This window comes from Cynocephalus volans, chromosome 11 (genome assembly GCF_027409185.1).
Source record: "Cynocephalus volans isolate mCynVol1 chromosome 11, mCynVol1.pri, whole genome shotgun sequence".
Taxonomy (NCBI): Eukaryota; Metazoa; Chordata; class Mammalia; order Dermoptera; family Cynocephalidae; genus Cynocephalus; species Cynocephalus volans.
The window spans coordinates 102,243,944-102,265,780 of record NC_084470.1 but is presented as its reverse complement, the minus strand read 5'-3'; the positions used below and the strand labels follow the sequence as shown (position 1 = coordinate 102,265,780).

At 49.1% G+C, this 21,837-nt stretch overlaps 1 protein-coding gene and 1 non-coding gene across 2 annotated transcripts in view; one reads left to right on the top strand and one right to left on the bottom strand.

Annotated features, from left to right (window-relative positions):
* Positions 1–11,393: 11,393 nt before the first annotated feature.
* TRNAT-UGU (transfer RNA threonine (anticodon UGU)) lies at positions 11,394–11,466 on the top strand. Its single transcript has one exon. It is a non-coding gene; the product is annotated as a tRNA-Thr (tRNA).
* A 115-nt stretch (positions 11,467–11,581) lies between these two features.
* Positions 11,582–21,837, bottom strand: part of LOC134390172 (HHIP-like protein 2) — a 29,905-nt gene continuing 19,649 nt past the window's right edge. Inside the window, 5 exon segments of the mRNA XM_063113439.1 lie at positions 11,582–12,124; positions 12,218–12,362; positions 15,085–15,240; positions 15,818–15,970; positions 18,555–18,636. Coding sequence (XP_062969509.1) covers positions 11,582–12,124; positions 12,218–12,362; positions 15,085–15,240; positions 15,818–15,970; positions 18,555–18,636 — 1,079 coding nt within the window.

Genomic DNA, 21,837 nt, shown 5'->3' with positions numbered 1-21,837 from the left:
GCAGGCTCTGCCCAGGAGCAGGAAACGCAGCAGTGAGCAGGACCAAGCCTCTGCCCTCATGGGTGGAGAGCTCAGACAATAAGCAGAAAGGGGACAAACTCTGTCACAGCAGGTGGTGAGAAAGCACACCAGGCTTGCACGGTGGCAGGGGCTCTGCTTATCCGAGACCTTTAACACTCTGGGTCAAGATGAGCCCATCCGGCAAGTGAGCCTGGAGAGAGGAGAAGGAGACATGCCCGTGGGGTATGTCAGTGCTCAGAGATCACATAGAGGAGGAAAAGGTGGCCCTGGAGATGGAGAAGGGGCAGCCAGAAAGTGAGAGGAACATGAGGGGGGAGCCCCCAAAGCAAAGCAAAGTCTCAGGAGGAAGCACCAACTGCATCCCATGGAGCACGTGGAGGTCACAGGAGATGAGGCAAGGGTCGTTTCAGTGGCGTGGGGCAAGGACCCGATGGGACAATGAGAGGTGAGGGAGGGAACAGACGGCCAGGACAGACAGCCCTCTCCAAGAGATCTGACGGAAAGAGGAACAGAGAAACGCAGCAGGAGTAAGACAAAGTCTGGCGTGAGTTTTGTACGTTGGGAAATTCCAGCGTATCTGTGTGCTGGTGGGTATAATCTGGTGGAGAAGGAAAATTTGAAGAGTTGGGGGGGAAAGAGGTCATCTCAGAAACAAGCACTTGATTGGAGAGAGGGCATAGGAGCCAGGGTGCGTGTGGGGAGTTTGGGGTGAGACAGGAGCAGAGGCAGTTTCTCAGCCTCCTTCTCTCTTGTATCTCTAAACTCTTATCTCGAATCCACATTCTTGACATCCCAAATCTTGAATCAGCCAGCAAATGTGGTCGTTTATTTACCCCATAATATTGATCTACTTTTATCGCTTGCTTTTTATTCTCACTGCTGTCACTCACAAATAAATTCTTACAAGTCTGCTTATCTGTAAAATATGATAAAACCTGTTTGCTCCAATGTTCAAAACACAATCACTCTAACCACCTGCCCAGATTAGCACGGTGACCAATCTTTTTCCATAACCCCCTCTCCACATACTCTGAGTGCAGTGCAAGGTTGCACACGCAGTCCACGGATCAGCCCATGGGAGAATCCCACTCTCCACTTAGGCCTGTTCCCACAATCGCTGACATCCAGATGCTGGTCCCTCTCCTGTCCCTTCACTGTCCTGTTAAGGCAGAAGGGAGCCTGGAGAATAAGGCAGTGCAAAGACAAGCCCCCAGTAGCCACAACAGCACCTTGGTCATCAACATCCAGCTGGCAGACAAGGGAAGAGAGTGGAAGGTTGCCCAGGAAGATTTTATAAGACAGGCCTAGAAGTGAAATCCATGGCCACATCTAACTGCAAGAGAACCTGAAATATGTGGTCTAGCTGTATTCCCAGAAAGAAGAGAAAACAGATTCTGTGGATTCTGTGGATGATAATAGCCCATGAATATCTTATTAAACTGGGGTAATATTCATCTTATAGGGATAGGCTGAGTATAAGAGATTGTAAACAATACGAAGTTTCTTAGCACATTACTTGGCACATACTTTATCGGCAAGTGATCAACCTTCTAATTGTTCTCCCTTCCTCTCTCCTCTTCAGTCTCCCTTCTCTCCAATCCTTTCTACCCTTTGTTTCCTCTGTAATATTTCTAAAAGTTCTGCTTTTCTCAATTATTGCTCTGTCCCCTGTCCCCACTAGAAAATGCTGGTAGTTCCCCAATGCCTTCAGGACAAAGTCCAAACCTCACCACCCAGCATCGAGGGTCCCACACCAACCTCCTCCTCTTCCACCCTGCCCCACCATGAAACACTCATTCTCAGAACACACCATGTGGGCCCCACTCAAATCTCACTCATGTTTCAGAAACTAATCTACTGCCCACCTTCTCCATGAACCTCCACTGACCACCCAGCATCCCTCCTCAACTGAAGTCCTGAAGCACATACGTAGCTTCTCTTCCTACTGGACATCCGTGACACTACTTGACATTCTCAGCAACTTCCATCTGTGTACGTCTTCCTGCCTCAGCTGCACTGTGACTCCCTGATGGCAGGAACCATGGCCCATACTTCTTTCATGACTCTAAGTTTCCTGGGATGGTACTCTTTGCAGAAAAGATTGTGTTGACTAAGGCATAAAATTCAATAGTAAGATGCACTGAAAAGAGCTCAGATCTGAGCTTGAAACCCAGGTACAATATTTTCAAGCTGCATTTTCAAGCTTCAAGGTTATCCTTGAAGACATATCTAAGTCAGACCAGTTACAGATAACTGACAGAGTGGTGGTGAGTACTGAGTGACAAAACGTATATAAAGCACCTAATAAGTACCTGAAACATAGTAAGCCCTCAACAAATGTTGGTTCCATTCCCCAGTCACCCTACCTGAAACCGATGACTTAGAATGACAAGGGACAAACCTGTAAGGAGATGGGGACCTTACATTCCAAAGCTCAGAAATCCTGTCCCCGGAAGCTTCACTTGTTTGACAAGGCATGATGACTCTAAGGAGGGCTGAAACCAAGTTTGGGGGACGGTGAGATGCTAACAAGCTGGAAATCAAAGTTATTTCAAGAACCATCTCCAACCCAAGATTTGACCTCCGAAAGGTGCCGGAGATGGCCCACCACTTTGTTGCTGGAGGAAGGTGAGATTAGCCCCTACAGAGATGCTGGTCCATAGAGCCCTGGTTCGGTTGCCTAGTGGTTAGGGATCTGGCCTGCTCTAAATCAAGTGGAGGGAGATGAAGGATCACTCAGGCCTGAACTGGCAGGCTCACATCCCATACATGTTGGCAAATTTCATAAGCGGCCATTAGGACAGCCACCCAGTTGAGTCCATCCTATTTATAACGTGATGGATATGTGCAACTCGGCATAGAAACAAAACTCTGCACTACGTGGAGAAGTGTGGGTGTGCCTGCATGTTCTTCAAAGCATCGTTAATGGTTGAACAAGAATCCATTGCACGTTCTTTCCAAAGCAGCCTCTACACACCTCATAATCTGAGCAAAAAGGCAGAACCTCTGCCTCTCCTGTGGGGCAGTTGAGTTTCCCATCCACCTGCTTTCTCAGATTAACCTGAGTTAACCTCTCTTGCCCACTGCCCTAGGACTTGGGGCGGGGATTTGCCTGCATTGCATCGTGTGGACCCGGGTGTGATAATACTCACCTGCAGGGAGTTGTGGGCATTAAACTGGGGAAGCCAAAGTTCCCAAAGCACTGGTACCACGCTAGCTGCCCTGCCCTGCCAGCCGTGGTTACATTATTACAAGTCAACACACTGAAGAGCAGGAGAGTGAGTTGGAACCATTTATTGAGCATGGTAAGGACCAGGCAGAACGAAAAAGGTTTAACATGGTGGGACGACCCTTGCCCTTCTCCACTCTTGAAGCCTCTCTCCAGGTTCAACAGTTCCTCTGAGATCACACATGGCTATCTGGCCACTGATTTGCAAGTTTTCTCAGTTTCCAAAAGAAGTGAACACATTTAGAGCAGCTCATTTGCAACCTTCCTGCCCAATTTACCCATATTTTGCAGATGACAGCACTGAGGCTTAAGTGAAATGACATTTCCAAGGTCACAGGACTGGTTGGTGGCAGAGCTAGAATGCAGGACTATTGGATCTAAAGCCATCCTCTCACACCACCCTTCCCTAAAGCAATGACCCACCCAGGACTTCACACTGGTGTTTACAAAGTGAGGTAAAAGTGACAAGATGATTGTGAATTTGCACTGGATCCAGCGATTCTGAATCCCCCTGCAGCTGAGTTAGAGAGCCCCCATTGAGACCGCCACACAGAGGGGCAGCCACCATCACCACGGCCACACTCCTGTCCACTGTGTCCATTCCTTCAGGTGATCTCCACACTGCTACTTCTCATGTAGGTAAAAAAAAAAGGGATCCTTATCCTCTTGGGCTCTGAAAGCTGTGGCAACTCCTGTGTGTGGAGCCAGGCCTCCCACAATTCAGGAAGAGCCAACCGGATCGTTAACAGGGTCTCTTCATTACAACTGCTCTGTTATGTGAGGGTCAGCCACGGCCCACATCTCAGGACCCAAAGCCCAGTGCTGGTGCTGGACAGAGAAAACTGGGCCTGCCTGGTCATACAGAGGCGCGTGGGTGCCAGATCTCAGGCCTACGCTAAGCTCAGCTGGTCTTCACTCGCTCCTGAGGCCGGGCCTGCTGCATGGCTTCATTTAATTGTGTATTGCGAACATTCGACTGCTGTAGCCAGAAGCCTGCAGGCAGTAAATGCCCTTTTCCATCAGTTCAAACAAGAAAATGTACCTACCTTGGTAGTATTTGCTTCACTGGGCTGCTGACTTATTTTAAGAAGCACGTCTCCCCTGTTGTCATGTTTCTCACTCTGCGCGTGTGCTTTAAGACTGACAACGCAGGAGTGTCCTTTCGTGTGAGGGCCTAGTGCCATCCAGCGACCACTCACCCAATAGCAGCTGAGTTAAATTAAAATGGTAATCTCAACACACACGAAAATGTTTTATGCTCTCAAAGCAAAGCCTCGTACGCATTTCACTCTTGTCAGGTAACAGAGCCTGCCTAGCGGCATCATGCTCACTTTATTTTTAAGAAAAATAAGTTAAAACAGGCTCCAGCAAGAAAGCTGAGTAAGTGTTCCACTTGCCAGCTCTGTGTCACACTTTCCAACTGTGGGGGCTGTCATCTGTAAATAATGAGCTCATGACAGGGGGACTATTGCGACCCAACAACTGTGGAGAAAGACAACCCTCCTGTGGGTCTGATGCAACCATCTCGTCTTTACTTAGCCTTTCATACAGTGTCTCTAAACTTTGAGTGCAAGATTATCCTCACAGCACCTCCAAAAAGAATAAATTCCAGTGTTATTATTTCCTACAGGCTGCCACAGCAACTCATGAGCAAGGAGGTGGAAAGCTCTTCCTCTGTGGCAACTCAGAGTAGAGATGGGGCTGTTTACAGCCCCTTGCACTCGCTGCCCCCTTGCCTCACCAGTGCAGAAACTGAGAATTACCATCCTATTACCGCCCAACAGCTCTGGCCTTCGAGCTCCCAACTCCTTGCAGATATCTAGGACAGAGTTTCTTGACCTTGGCACCATCAGGTCAGATAAGTCTTAGTTGTTGAGGAGGCTGTCTATGCCTGTGAATGTCTAGTAGCATCCCTGGCCTCTGCCCACTAGATGCCAGTAGAACCCCACCACTCCCCCCAACCCCCTATAATAACAATCAAAATATCCCTAGACATTGACAAATGTTCCCTGAGGGTGAGAAATCACTCCTGATTGAGAACCATGTACTTCGTAGGCAAGCATTCAGTAATATAATAATAACAACAACCGCTACTGTCACTTGAGAGGCACCAATTGCCCCAGTAGCCTAATGGACAAGGCACCGGCTTCATAAAAGGCACAAATCGTGTGCTGATACCTTTGTGACCTCATGTGATTTAATCTTCACAACCAAGAAACTATTCTGTGTTGACTCTCTGAGGAAGCATTCACATCACACATGAAAAGCTGCAGTTCAGAGATGCGAGATAACTTGACCAAGGTCACGCAGCTGGCAGTGGCAGAACTGCCATCTGAAGCCAGGCTTTCCTGACTCCAAACCTGAGCTTGTTACCACCTCCACAGCCTGGTACCACACGTCACAGATAGTTCTGGAACAACAGCCTTAATTGTTGGTAGGCCAGCTAGAGTCTGCTAGCACTATTCAAATAACGCATTTAGGTTTAAAGACGCAAAGGCTGTAGCTATTCTCTGTAGGAACATCAATCCCGAGAGTGGTGCTGGGGAGGTTTTGCTGTACGTGATTGAGATAGCCCCGGCCTGAGTTCACACCGTGAGACCAATAATTGACTATCAGGCCTTTATTTGAGGTCAATTATTTAAGCTCTTGAAGTCTCCGTTTATTCATTTACAAGATAAAAAAGAGTTGGTCGGATCACTGATTCTCAACCCTGGCTGTACATTAAAGTCACTGGGAGAGATTTTTTAAAGTCTGTGCTTCTACCCTAGGTCCCACCTCCCCTACACTGGAGGCCACCTTTTCTCCTCGCACGGCCACTGGGATCTCACGACACACGAGAGCTGTTCCGGGGGCGGCTCGTTTCTCTGCCTCACGAGACTGTCCCGAGACCCCCTCGGTGTCCCAGCTGGCTCCAGTCCCTGCACTGAGCACCTCCAGCATCTCGTAACACCGTCAAAAAGCGCTGAAACCCCGCCCCTCTCTTGGAGTACTCGGGGGAAACCGTGGCAAAAGCTGCAAAGAGCAGGGAGGTGACAGAAAATGGCGGCGTCAACTGGGAGACTGTGTTCTCCGTGGCCTCCGGGACCGCTCGCGCGTCTGACGTTAACACGGTGACTTGTCGTCCGAGATCTTTCAGGAGCGTGCAGGACCCCCTTTCTGAACAGGCCTCACCAGAGGGGCGGCGACGTCTCCGTCCCCCGGTGCCTGGCACAGCTGCGGCCGCGTGGGGGCGCGCTCTCGGTCCCCGTCCGTCCTCCCCGCCCTGTCCCCACGGCTCCCCGCTCCCTGAAGCAGCCGGCTGGCGCCGCGCGGCCCTCGCCGAGTCCCAGATCCGGGGAGTGAGCGGCGCCGCCTCCCGCAGAAGGACGAGGGGACCGCGTGGCGGTGCCGCCGGGGACAGCCCGGACGCCGACGCTGCGTCCCCGCGCAGGGCGCTCAGTGGCCGGCGAGCGTCCCTTCCGCGGAGCCGGCGCGAGGACGGACGCCGCGGGCCGGCGAGCAGACGACCCGCTGGAGCCGGGGGCTCACGTCCGTCCTCCCGCTATCTGGAGAGACGCGAGCCTGCCGGGAGCGGGCGGGAAGGTGCGGCTGCGAGAGCCAGGCGGCCGCCCGGGGACGGAGGCAGACCTCCAGCCACCGCCGACTCCGGGAGAGCAGCGGGAAGCCGATGCCACCAGCTCCAGGGGCAGTACGTGGGGGAGGGGAGGCCGCCCGAGCTGACCTCGTGACGCACAGGACCACCCCGAGAGGTGCATCCTGCCCTAGCCCCGCTCCTAGGACTGGGAGCCTCAAAAGTTAGGTGACTTCCTCGCGGCCAGCAAGGGGCAAGGCTGGGCTGGAACCAGGCCCTTCTGACTCAGAAGCCCCAGCTCCAACCACTGTGCGGCCAATGTGAGCCGGCACCAGCTGTCGCCTGCAGTCTGGACTCAAACCGAGGTCTGCTACACCACAAAGCCCGTGATCTCCCCTCTCCCCACTGCCCCACCAGTCCCCTGCATTTTGACCTGGAAGTGATCAGCCCTCACCTCCCACGAGTGAACTAGTCTTGGTTGGCCCAGCAGTTCGTGAACAGAGGCAAGGCTCAGGTGAGCCCACCTAGTGAGGCATGTCTGAACTACTGAGTCGGTTCTGCAGGCCAGATGTCAAGGTGAGGGGGGGCTAGTGTGCATTTTCTCAGTCCTTCTCTTCAGTCTTCATCCCCGCAGACTTCTCCCTCCCAGAACGACCTAAACACCAGCAGCCCCGGTCTCTCTGATGACGACTGGCGTGCACCCTGACCCAATGACATCCCTGCGCGGCTGTTGCCCAACTATCCCCAGACTCACAACTGAAGACCATCCATCAATTCCATCTAGAAGTCCAGCAATCCGATTAAAAACTTATCCAAGAGACGATTGTTTGGTGTGGAAAAGGACCAAAATCCAGGAGGTGGATTTTGTTAACAATGATTTTAAATAACTGGGTGCATTCCGTTGGGCCCAGGTAAGGCAGGGAGGCACTCACCATTGAGCGGCCCACCCCCTTCCTGTGTGCCCTAAGCCTTGCCCATTTGAGGTGATAGGCAGGGCTGTGTGCCAAGTGATTCTGGAAGGCGCTACAGCCCCTTTCACCAGGGACCCAGACAGGAGGAGGGGATCAGCCAGAACCAGAGTTCTTGACCCCAGGAGCCCAGGTTCTGAACCTCTCCAGTGTTCTGCATTCCTATTGGCCTCCCCACCCATCCCCTGGGGCAAGACACCTGGGCCAGCTTCAGCAGACACCAAGAACATTGCACCCAGGTGTTTTTCCCCTTCTCCAACACTAAATAGAAACCTTGAAGGCAGGGATCACATACATCTTTTCATTTTGAATTTCCTATGCCTAGATAAATGCATGCAGTATGTTGCCTGAAACACAGAGCAATGTGCCTTCATCTCTGCCACTTCCTGGTGTAAATTCACTTTGGGTAAATAAAGCAAAAGTGACAGTATCCTCCACTTCTTGCCCCTTCCCCTTCTCTGGTCACTTCTCCTCCTTGCCCTTGTGCCATGTGCTCTGGGGTTTGCTCCCTACCACTCCCATCCCCCACCGCTGCCCCCACCTCCCTCCCTTGTCTCCTGCTCCTCTAGCTCTGTTGTGGGTGGGTGTGGGGAAGGTACCAGATCCAAGGGAGGATCCCTCTCCTCAACTCCTCCCTGTCCTGGCCCCAGATTCTAAGCTTCATCTTGGACAAATTCAGAAAGCCCCTTTCCCTCATTTTTGTTTGGCTGGTCGGTTAGATTTTGTGTGTGTGTGGCTTGTTCTGTTTTGTTAACTTTCTTTGACCAACTCCCAAGACAGAAATCAAAAACCGTGGAGAAGTCCAGAAACCCAGGTCTTAGATGTGGCTTCTGCTGCCATTCCACACACGATCAGATGCGAGTGCCTTCCCTCCACAAGTTGCAGCTTCCTTGTCTTGACAATGAAGTGGGGCTCAGAGGTCCCCTGTGACTCTTACACCCACACACCCTCTGAGCCTGCGTGAGCCTGGCCAGGACAGGAGTTCTGCTCCTGGGACGAGAGGACACGGCATGGTGATTCAGAGGAGAGCCATTCTGAGCTCTGTCCTGCTTCTCCCCCACCTCAGGACTGTGGGGGATCCAGGGGGGATAGGGACAGGGACGCAGAGAGGGGACAGAGGGGAGAATGAGAGCGAGTGAGATGGAGAGCAAAGAAATCCATCTCCTTAAAGCAAAAAGAAGTGCCATTAACGTATAAAACAGCCAAGGGATATGGTTGGGGCTAACTGCTTTCCATCTGCTCCTTTCCCTCCCCCCAGATGGGACCCTGGGACGGCATCCCTCTGCACAGTGCCGGAAGCTGAAATCTCCCCAAATGCTTTTCTGCTCAGAGTCGACCACAGACTGGAAGCAAATGTTCAGCCTCTAAAGATCAGTCCCTTCCATGTGTGTTTCTGACACTTCACCATTTCCTAGCACTTTCAAAGCTCATTATGTGTTGAATCCTTCAAAATGCTCTGAAATAGACAAGCCAAAATTATCACCTCCGTGTCACAGGCATGAAACAGCTTGTGCCGGGTCAAGAGGGGGAAAGGAGAGGGAGGAAGGAGCATAGAACTAAATGTAAAGACCGACCAGACTTTCTCTTCTAATGCCATACTACTAGGAGCAAACTAAAACCTTTACAGATGTCCGCCTTCCTATGTTTCTTTCATCTTGCCTTTCATTTTTATGTCCTTTTTCCTACAGTTCATAAGTTAGGATTGAGAGGAGGGGAAATTCATTTGTCTACCATGTCCCACCTACCGCTGCCAGGAGATCGTGCGCATCCGTGACAGGGTGGAGATTAGCAGCACCGGGGCGAGGACATGAGAAGAGGGATACCTTAACTGAATGCCTGACTTCCTTATTATGGTTAAATTGTGTCCCCCCAAAATTCATATGCTGAAGTCCTATTAAACCCCGTTCCTCAGAATGTGACCTTATTTGGAGACAAGAGTCTTTACAGAGGTAGTCAAGTTGAACTGAGGGCATTAGCGTGGCCTCATCCAATATGACTTGTGTCCTTATTAAAAAGGGGAAATGGAGATACAGAGATATACACAGCGGGAAGATGGTGTGAAGAGACTCAGGGAGAAGAGGACCATCTGCAAGCCGAGGAGACAGGCCTGCAACAGACTCTTCCTTTACTGCCGGCAGAAGGAACCAGCCCTACCAGCACCTTGATTTCAGACTTCTAGCTTCCAGAACTGAGAGACGGTACATTTCTGTTGTTTAAGCCACCCAGTGTGTGGCACTTTGTTACAGCAGCCCTAGAAAACTAATACACTCCTCGAAATCACCTCTGAGATGGAAAATGGCCAGCTATCAATGATGTGAGACATTAAAATCAGGCTAAGATGTTTCAGGCAAAAAGAACCACATAAGATAAGAAATGAAGGTGCCTGTGGATCAGCTTGAGAAGGAGGAAAAGTTTGTATACAGAAGGTGAAAATGACTGAGGAGTTTGGCCTTTATCCCGAGTACAGTGAGAAGGCCCTGAGGGATCCTGGAGCAGAGGCAGGAAAGCCAGGCTCTAGGCAGTAAATCTCAGAGCAACAGTCAGAGGAAGCAGGACAAGAGAAAAGCAGAAAGCCTAAGGAGACTGAAGGGTGCTACAAAATCCCAGCTTAGGTGGAGAGATAGCGAAAGTGGAGACAAGGGAGAGTGATGAAGAGATGTCTCCCAAAGCGTTTTCCTGATTTCTCCTGTCTTACTAAAATATCATCCCAGATGGCATTCATTTGACATTTATGGAGCATCTACTATGTGTCAGACACTGTTTTAGGTGCTGAGAATAGAGCAGGGAATAAAATAGATAAAAACTCCTGCCCTCAAAGAGCTGACATTCTAACAGGGAGAGACAGATGAAGAATAATAAACATAGCAAGCACATTAGTATGGAAGAACGTTGGAAGTGTGGAGTAAAAAGAGCAGGAGAAGAAGGACAGTGCAGCTGCAAGTACAGGGTCAGGAAAGGGCTCACTGAGCAGACGCTGAGAGGTAAGGGAGGGAGGCCCACAGAGCACTGGCAGGGCGCGATCATTCTCGCTCCTTCACGCAAGAATGCTGTGGCCACAGTTTCATTCCTTCAATAAATAGATCATTAAGCAAAAGGGAATGAGGCATAGTTCCCGGTCGCAATCATTGAAAAAAGAGAAATTCGCTCCATCTCAAGTAGCATTCTGTGAATGCCGATGAATACGTGTTGTATCATTTAATTCATTTATAATCAGTAGCTTAACTTATGAGAGCAAAGACACCCCTCATAACTTCCCTGTAACTATCAAACTTTATACAACTTATTGTAGAAACAAGATTGGAGAGTTTTTTAAGACGTGGACTCATAGTATTCCCTGAACATGATTTCACTTTTTCATTTTTCCTTGTATGCCTAATGTACATGCAATTTAGTGTATTGTAATCACAAAAACAGGACTTTGAGATTCGGTTTTTTCCACTTATCATCCATGCGTTGCAAGCATCTCTCTTTGGCGTTTCCGTAGTGTTTGTAATTGCTATCGATGATGAATGCATGTTATATGGGTCGTTTATTCTCACAGATTGCCAGCTAAAGCGACGTTATTTTCAATGTCCCTGAATCCTGACACAGCACGCTGCAAGCAGGCTCCATAGCTCAGTGGTTAGAGCACTGGTCTTGTAAACCAGGGGTCGCGAGTTCGATCCTCGCTGGGGCCTCTTGATAAATGCTTTTTTTTTTTTTTTTTTTTTAATTTATTATTATATCATTTAAATACAGAATGGAGACTCCGAAATGGAGGAGGTACTTCTGAAAACGTTACTTCCGGCAGTATTAAACGATAGTCCTGCTGACGTGCAGACGACTGGAATCCTTCATGTGCTTAGAAGTGACCCAGAAGAGAAAATCCCAGAGCGCCACAAAAGGCAGGAAGGGGGGAAGGTCGGCTGGGCATTCCCGGCAGGACCGGCCCGCGGCTGCAGCAGCGGAAGCGGCGGCGCGAGGGTCAACGCTCGAGCCCGGGCCCTCCGCGAGCCCCGCCGCGAGCCTCGGGCGGCGGGCAGCGGGCGCCTGCAGTGACGCGGCGCGGCCGGCGGGGGCGCTGTGGCCGGCCTGGCCCGAGGACGGCTGAGGCGCGGGGCGAGCCGAGGCTGCGGGCCGTTTGCGTGCGGCTGTCCCCGCGTTCCCGACGGCCGCCAGGCCAGTCCTTTGTGGACAGCCGAGCGTGCCCGCCACGGCCTCACTCCCGGACAGCGGGGCCGGAGCTTGGGAAAGGACTGGGTGCGGGGCAGTGGCGGCCGCGGGGTCGGGCGCGACTCGGCCTAAACACCAAATAGGCGGAAACGCAAACTCGTCAGTCACCTCGTCGTTGGTGCCCTGTTGAAATGATAATGTCTCGGATGTAGAACATACAGTCACAGTTAATTTCACCTCATTCTTGAGTGTGGCTGCTAGAAAACTCTACACTACCCCTGTGCGCCCGCTCGCAGCCCTCTTCACCTTTCGCCCGGGGGCGCGCGTGGCTGGCGACCTTGGCTCAGGCGACGTTAACCCGCGCTCCCCTGAGACTGGTGCGCGGGGAGCCTCGTCCGCCTCTGGTCTGCCCGCAGCGGGACTGTGCCCGGCAGGCAGTAAGCGTGGCGACCGTTGAGATGAGATTAAATATCAACCCAGTGTAACTCTACGAAGAGTGACGGAATGTACTTCTTAAACTGAGTTAGCTTTGGGGCTCATGCAGCTGTTAGACTTTGCATTTCGGCTTGCCGGACCTTAGCTCTGGAGAAACACTAACACACCCTGCTCCTGTTGGTCATTTCGCCCTGCTGTGGTCAGGTCAGCTGCAGCTAGGAATGCTGTGGAGGTGAAGTGTTCAGACTGCCCTGAGGAAATAAGACCCACTGAAGCAGGAAAAATAGCCTAATTACCACAGAAGGGTTAGCACTTCACTAACACGGAACGCCTCCTTGCAAAGACATTTCAGATCCTTAGTACCAGGGCTGAGACAAGAGGTGCTCAGCTTCCCTGGGTTCGGGTTTCCAGACACATCTCTGGGTTTCAAGTCACTCCCTGAGGTCTCAGGCACCCCCTCTGGGCCCTCCCCTAGAGGAGAGTTACTGTGGCTTGTTGGACCTATTTTGGGCACCAACCTGGGAAATGGAGACCTCAGGGGGTTGACTTATGCAAATCCAGTGGCTGGACATGCTCAGTAGAAAGGGGTTATGTAATCATGATAGCCAAGCATTCTCTGTCAAATGGAGTGTCTATTCCCTAGGTAGCATGAATAGGTAGCAGAAATATGTATTAGACAGCAAATCTATAAAAGTTGAATCCTAGCAGAAGGCAGAGTTATTGCTCACTTTCCTGGAGCCAACCCACACCTCTCAGGCTGAGGTGTGTATGCTTTCTTTTGTATCAAACTTACTTTTGGCAAGTGGCTGCTCACTCTCTTAAGCCAGCATGCACACTACACTAGACTTTAAGTGTGTATTTCTTACTTTGGTATGAAACTTGGTGCAGGCCCTGCTCAGTCTCTGCAGGTAGGCCACACTTTGTGAAATCTGTAACTCTTATTCGTTACATTAAACCTGTTCTCACTTTCTACTGTGACTGCCCTTGAATTCTTTCCTGTGGTGGAGTCAAGAACCTGGTAAGAAGAGGACAGGGTGGGTTGAGACTGGCTATCAGGCGCCCCAGACCCTTCCTCCAACATTGGGACTACTTTGAATTACTTGGTTATCAAGTAACAGTGTTAGTAAGAAAGTGATGTGTTTGCAGTAGTCTAATCCCGTCTCCCTCCAGCCATTCCCAGTCCTCCTCATTCCTCCTCATTCCCCTGACACCACCTGGTCTCTAGAAAGAGCAGACACGTGTATGTGTGTATTTTTTACACTTTCTGAAATGTTCAACACCTAGGCTGTAAGGAAGCTGAATACATTTTGACTGTGATATGCCCTAGAGATTCCCTTCTAACAGTCCTGGCCCCTTCAATGAAAGCTCACTGGAAGCTCACAAATCTTCCAGAAAATAAAGCCACTTCACCAGAGAGGAACACTCTGCCTCTGCCTAGCTTCCTAATTCAGAGTCCCATTCAGTTCCCTTCTCTAGACCCACCCACTACCCTCCTATTCAAAGCCTGTGTCCAGAGTTCCTTGAATTTAGTGAGTGTGGTCCTTTACTTTGATACGTGAATTCTGAGCACTTTCCCCCAGCTCAAACACTTCCAAGACAGACCAAATTTTTGCCATATGTCTTTGAAGAAAGACTGTATGAGCAAAGTGAGACAAAGTAAGCTCAAATATTTGGAAAAAAGACAGAATCTGCATCTGTGGAAATGTAAAAAATCTGTCCAGAGTATGTCCAACCCTCTCTAAAAGCAGTGATCACATGACCTCTAAAAGTCCTTAACAGCTGCTATTTTATGCTTTTGTTCTCCTTAAACCAAATTGCCTACACTGTTCTGTACGTTTTGCATGATTTGGAGAATTTCATGAAGGCAGGGATCATTCCCTCTCTTAGTTCTTAATTCCTCCAAACCTGGTTCAAAGGCACAATCCTTCTGAGAGGCCTCCAGGGAGGCAGGTGCACAGCTGTCCAGCTGAACTGTCCCCTGAGCCCTTGCCACTGTGGCCAAGTCACCTAACCTCACAATCACTCACATTCCTCATCTTCAACAGAGGTTACATGGCAACATGTAAGAAGCCAGCCTGGGGTTTCAAGATAAAGTACCTAACCTAGGCACACAATAGGTATTCAAAAAACATATTAGGTTTATTATGCTATTTGCCAGTGTCAAACAGGAGGTGCTTGGAGGTACAGACTGCACCTGTCTGAGCTGTGGACTGCGGGAAAGGAGGAGACCATTTCTGGAGAGCTTTCTGTGGAAGACTGTCACAGGCCACCTCTTGGGCCTGGAGAAGGCAGGAAAGTGAAGCTTGGTTGTCAGGCAAGCTCGGAGAGGCACACTAGATTTCCCAGTGTCACACAAACAAAGTGAGTGGGTCAGTTTCAGCAAATGTTGGTTTATTACCTTAGGTCATTGGCATTTACAAGACAAAAGGGAGACATGCAGGGTCTTCCAAGCAGGTGCACAGACTGGTGCACACGATACCCCAGGTGCAGAAGCGCTGCAGACAGACGGGTGCATCCGCTTATGCAGAACGTAGCACCATTTCCCGGGGAGAGAAAAAGCACGTGGGCCCTGAACCACGCTCTCTGCCCCCACCCCCACCCCCACCCCCAGACTTCTAAGATCAGTGTTGAGCCCCGGCTTCCCTCTGGCAAGGCCATCTTCCTCGTTCACGTCCCTGAAAGGTCAGGGGAGACTTCTGCCAACTGACTGCCTCATCCTGTTACTGTGGCTTTTCTTCTTCTTCTCCCCCTGGGCACCTGGGGACCACACTCTGCCTTTCTTCTTCGTACCAGGCCCTCGCAATGTGTTCCTGCTGCTCGTGGGAGAAGCTGGCTTCTTGGAGGTATACAAGTCCTGGAAAGGACTATAAGGGAAAGCACCCTCAGGAAACCAGTAACTGTATGAGCACTCTTTAATACAAATTCTGTTAATTAATATTTCTAATGCCCGTAACTGGCCTTCATCTAAATATATTACTTTTGTAATAGGGTCACTTGGGTGATACATGGCTCTGGGATAGTTCCCTTGATATAGAGTCCCTCCTCTATAAGTTTTCCTGATTCCCCACCTACCCGGAGGAAGAAGTCCCACTGCAGGGGTTCTCAGTGCTCTGGCACCCTTTTGTACCAGAAGCTCAGTGCCACATTTATTTCTTTACCTGCCTGCCCTACCCACCCCTTCCATTCAACCCTGAGCTACTACAGGTCAGAGACTTAAGTGTTCATTTCTGTATCCACAGGGCTTACTTTGTGCCTGTGACAAAGTAAGTACTAAATGAATGATGCCAAATAAATAAACACATGAATGATTCAATGAATGAATGACTAGAGGACAACAGGTCACAGTAGAAGCAGGTGTCCCTCCCACTCACTTGGTATGCAGAGGAGGTGTGTAGAATGAGCCACAAGTAAAAGACAACCCATAAAGGAGAGAAACCAAGCCCCTCCACCAGGGGACCGAGCGTGTGCCTCCACACCCAGGCCTGAGCCTGATACTCAAAGACAGACTCACTGGCGAGTGGCCGGAACTGGATCCGCTTACTCTTGGTTTTCACTGGCACTGGCTTGTATTTGCACTTGCCTGGAGGTGCTCACCTAGAAACACAGACGGAAAGGTTGAGGACACAGACTCTGATGATGCGAGCAGGAAATCAAGGTCACCAGAAGGCATACATTTGCAAGAATTGGGGTCAGCCCTCACTCATCCATGGGGATGGGGTAGATGTAGTAGGAAATACACCACGAGCTCAGGTGGAGAGGAGAAAGGGCCTCAGGAGACAGTGCAGTGAGGGGTTAGGAGCATGGTGCCAGACTATTGGGTTCAAATGCTGGTGACCAGGGGCAAGGAAACCCTGCAAAGTTTCAATTCGCACATCTGTAAAATGCAAGAAATAATACTACCCATCTCGTGGGGAGATGGCGAAGATGGAATGAGAGCTGTGTATCTGGCACACAGCAGTGATTGATGGAAATTAAAAATACTTGGAACAGCGCCCAGCACATAACAAGTGCTCAGATGATGATCATGATGATAATTCTACTGCTTTTGATGGTGCTGCTGGCAGTGGTGATTCTCTTTAAAGAAAAATCTTTCAAGAACTCACGGCACAGCCCTTAGCCCACTCATACTTAAACTGCTTGTGCCCTGACTGCATCTTCTGACACAAAAGGGACTCTGGAGGCTGAGAGCACTCCTGCTATGCAGAGCAGAGCTGGGCCTTCTTGACAGTCCCTACAGCCTTCTCTGCCTTGCTCTGATGCCATCTCTTGCTGCCATCACCCCTACCCCAGGAGGAAAAAAAGTAATATTATTTATTATTATTTAGTATTATATTTATTTTACAAACACAGTTCTATACACTTTATAAAATTAACTCATTGAATCTTCATAACAACCCTATGAGATAAATACTATTATTATCCCCATTTTTCAGAGGGGAAACTGAGGCACACAAAGGCTAAGAAATAGGCCCCAGGTAACAGGAAAGGCAAGAAGAAAAGATGGGAGGGACAAATGATGCATAAATCAGTCAATTGCCCCTCAAACGCTGGGACTGGTGCCTTAGTGCACAGACGGGCGAGTGAATGAGCTGGCAAAGTCTGGTCCATGGCTACAGAAGCTTGAGGAAGGCTGCGTGACTCCGTGTAATGACACTGAACTGAGTGGGTAGTAGTGCCAAGATGACTTCGATCCACGAAGAGAACTGAGCTCTAATCCTGGACACTCTCTTACTGGCTGTGCCTTGGGCGAGTAATTTCACTTGCCAAGGGTTCGGTTTCCTTATCAGTAGATTGAGGAAGTTAACCCCTGCCTCACTGGGATTCTGTCAGCACGAAATGACAGCTACATACACAGCACTTAGCATAGGGCTGGCATGCAGAATAACTCAATAAATGTCAACCTGAGAAAAAGGTGAACGAGCAAAAATGTCCTCGGTGTGGAAAAGCCGCTATAGTTGCTTTCTGTATGGCCTCTCATGACTGCTCTTGTGAAAGAGGGGAGTTACATTATAGCCCAACGAGATCAAGCAACTGCCAAAGGAAAGAAAAGTGGATTCACACAGGAAGCCATTAGTGGAAAGAGTGGAACTCCTCCCCCAGGCATTTGAGCCATCAGAAGCACACTGCAGACCCTGGAGCTGCTGCCTCCCCCAAGCACTGGGCAGACACAGCAGTGGAGACAGCACAGTACCAAATTCACACCTTGGCAATCCCTGCTCCGCTATCAGCAGAGCACCCCAGGCACAGCCTCAGGGACTGAGCCTCTTCCAGGAACTTCTGAGAACACACAATTGAGAACACTGTTGCCAAATGGAAGCTGAGCAAGTCCATGGCCCTGAGCCCTGTCCAGTGGCTGGACCTATTTGCCTAATGTCTACTGAACAGCAACCCAGATATGGCTACCACAGTCCTCAGAGGGAAGTTTTCCTCTGCAGGACCATCTGTAGGCTCAGTATGGGGAGACTTTCTTGCTTTGAGCAAGAATCCTGAGATAAATCCTGTGCACTGCCCAGACTCCTCAAGATGGATATACGGCATCACCCCCCAGGCACAGACACTCTGGCCACAGAGTCCACTGCCTCACAGTGTGAAGCTGTATTGTGGCTTTTGCCTGCGCTGGTGGAGATCGGTCAGCCCCTGAGCGAGGTGGGTAAGTGAGCATAAGTAAACAGCAGAGAGTCCTCCAAGTGAACAGATACTGCCACTGAATTCCAGAAAAGGTCATGTGCAGACACTGGAAAACCTGACAGTTCAAGGTATTTGCCAAAGATCTTGAGACCTCAGCCAAGCCCAAGAGATGGGGCAGCAATGCTTACTCGGTGGTCAGAGGTGTACACCTCTTGTCAGATGAGCCCAGACAGAAATTTCCAGAAGCATATTTAAAAACAAAAATATGCAAGCCACAGGCCTAGACTAGTCATCCCAGGAAGGTTCGAGATCCTCATTTCCAACTACAAACAGACCATTTCCCGAATATTCCATAATTCCCATAGACATATGGTTCTACACAGATGTTTGTCCAAACTACTTTCCCTCTAGAGCATCTTTCATCTAGATTTACTTTGTTGATAATTCTTCCTAATTCTTGAGGAGTGAGACCATTATTTTTTTTCTGGCCTTCCATGGAGAAAAGCACTAATAAAAATGTACTTGAGAAGAAAATGACACCAAATCTCACCTTGAGGGATCAACAAATTTGTAAATAGATCCATGTGGCACGTGGGCACTTGGGTAAGAGGTGGCCAGGAAATACAGCTCCCCTAGGGAAAGAGGAAGAGCACATCAGGAGGGCTAGAGAGAGCTGCACATGCAGAAAACAGTCAAAATGAGGGAACAGCCCAGAATGCAGTGAGGCCCTGGTTGGAGCCCCGGGCCCTGGCCAACAGCAGGCCTTCACTACATTGAAAGCTTCTTAAGAGGGAAGTCTGCCTTTGAAACCCCAAAGACTAGCTCAGAGTACAGCCCAGCAGAGGTGATTATATGCTCATGTTTATTGAACCAAACAGGCTTCTCCCTTATCTCTTTGCTCTTGGAAACTTCGCCTCAATGAATCTCCCTTTAAGGATTCCCCGTGAAACCTTGGAAACAGGAAATCTACAGGCTGAGGACCACCTGTTAGCCACTTTATTTTGCCCCTTCTGTAGTCCTTTTGTTTCCTCACTCTCTCGTTTTCCTCCTTCATTCAGTGCTTGGGCTCCTGACTTCCCTGGGACACCCCACACACACTCTGCAGCCTCTGCTCCCGGTCCTCTCCACGCCCCACTAGAACCACCTCTACACACTCTCCCCTGCATCTCTTTTAGAAAGAGACTGGCTTCTCCCATTTCTTCCTATTTGAACTCCAGAAAACATTGCTCCTTTCTCATAGTAACTACCTCGTTCCAGCTTGCTTAGTAGTTATCTGTGAGGGACAGTACAGTGCAGGGTTATGAACCCCTACGTCAGAGTTATGTAAGTCTGGGTTGAGTTCTGGTAACACCAGTTACTAGATGTGTTATCTTGGGAACCTCTTAACCTGCATAACCTTCAAGCTATTTATTCTTTTGTAAATTGGGGATCACAGTGCCTCAAATGATCGTTAGGTATTCAATTAGAAAGTGTTCAGTAATCAGTAGTCACTATCGTTTTCTTATTTCTTGACTTCTGAAGGGCCAGTGCTGGGTCTTAAGCAGCTTTGTGAACCTGGCACAGTGTTTGTGCAATTGCACTGAAATAAATTCACTTGCTATAGTGTGCCTTACGCAACTCTTTCTCAATTTTCCGGGGGAAAAAAAGTCTATTAAGTTGCAAACTTGAAAAGCCTAGAGCTTTATACAGCTATGTGTTATTTAAACAACCACTTTCTTCCTCTAATTTGTGGAGAACAGTGACCAATGTTTGTCTTGTGTGGATTGTGAGGCGCATGTTGAATCTTTGCAGAGCCCCATACACAGGGTAACAGCTGCCTGATGGATCAGGGTTTGGTGCACTGATGAACTATATTAAAATCTTCCCTTAGGAAGTGGTCTGAGGAGTTAAGATACATCCTACCCTAGAGTCAGTTTGCCCTGTCTGATTGGAAACCCCAGGCACCATCCAACGTGATTCTACTATTAGGTAAATGAGGTCAGGGCAGGGGCCCCTCCACATGCAAAGGCCTTCTGGCTCTAACAGAGGAACTGAAACCCCGCCCTGCTGCATATCCCCTCTATATGGCTATAGTTTGTGTAAATTATGTCTTCGGTGTGCCACAGACTTCATGCCATATTTTTAGGGGAAAACAATGCTAGAGGTGGATTTCATCTGTAGTTTCCAACTGATTTTTTAAATATATTTTTTAGCGGGGGAAAACCCCAAATACTATAACATGCCATGTAAAATAAAGTGCACGCCATGTGTATTTACTGCACACATTATTACTTTGACTAGCCGTCTTGGGAATGTGCTTTAGTGACTGACATTCAGAAATCCCATGGATCAAAGTCAGCAACGTGCACTCCACACCAGCAATTCACGCAGCAGTTCTTCATTTACACCAGCTGTCAGCACTAAGCACTCAGTAAGCAATCTGTCGCAATACTTGAGGCAGAGTTCGAGTGCAAATAAAGAGTGAGTTACCTAAAGCCAGTGATAGATAACAGCAAAATAATGCTCAAATCTAAAAATGTATCTAAGTGGAGAAGAATATGCCAAGAACAGATAATATGAATCAGTTGATGCAAAAACACAAAAGCAAGCAATGCAAAAAGAAAATAATTTGCCTCAGGAACAGCCTGACTGGCTTTTGAGCTGCCCCTGGGCAAAGTCTGGCCTGGGAGTACCTTGGCAAGTTCACTCCATTAAATTCAGCCAAGGACGTTAGTTTTGTTTGCCAGATGTACTGACTGGTTTTCAAAAACTGCCTGTTTTCTCCTGCAAAACACCGACAGGCACAACAAACCAAACCACCAAATCAGGGTTCCTATGGTCTTCTACAGAGGAGCAAGCGACAGAAGACGGCCACCCCAGGTCCCTGGCAGACCTGCCTCCAGGCCACCTTCCAGGAGCCCCCACATTTGGGGGAGGGAGTCCAGCATGGGAGAGGCCCCACCAGCGCCTGTAATATCCACATCATCCACTTTCCACTAAGCATCATCCTGCCAGCCAGTGGTTTTTCTCCTTTTCTTATACCTTTGGACTTCCAGTTTGGAACTCACATAGACTTTTTTCTATTAAAAATGCTTGGATTTTCCAAAATAACCTCTGTTCCTATAAAATGTTCATTTCAAACTATCTAATCATCAACTAGCTAAGAGGAAAGGGTCCAGGAGCAGACTGGACCTCCTTAAATCCTACTCAAGTAACAGTCCTGTACAGCCACCCCACAGCTCAGAGTGGAAAGAAACCAAGCACTTAGGTTTACATTTATAGAGAATCCTAGGTCTGGAAGGAACCCTGAGAAATCATTTTCTTCTCTTCTTTGCCTCTAACCATGGCTAGATCCAGTGCCAAATACTTGAGATCACTGTACTCACGTAAAAGAAAATTTTTTTTAAACATTTCATCTAAAATTTGAAAATTTTATTTTTCAAAATGAAACATAACTAATGTAAAGCTAAAATTAAAAATTAGTTTTCTGATTGCATAATTTTTGGAAACGTACTGCAGCTGAGTGCCTCCCTCTCACATGCATACGCATGCACATGCCTTGCTGTGCTGGTACCTTAACATATGCCCAGTCTGTTGAGTAACCTCTTACCTGGCTGTCTGCCCTTTCCTCAGATTTCTCAGGTAAGAAATTCTCCCTTGCTCACAAACTCCTGACAGTGTCAGGAGAGAGCCCCACCCAGCCAGAGAGCTGATTACTAGAGGTTCCCTGTCCCAGAGAACACCAGCAGGATGTCCATGTTCCTATAACTGCAGTTTGGAATAAATGTTGGGGTGGTGGGGAGCACATGAACCTTCTTCATAGTCAAAGGGTTAAAAGGACCAAAGCATAGACC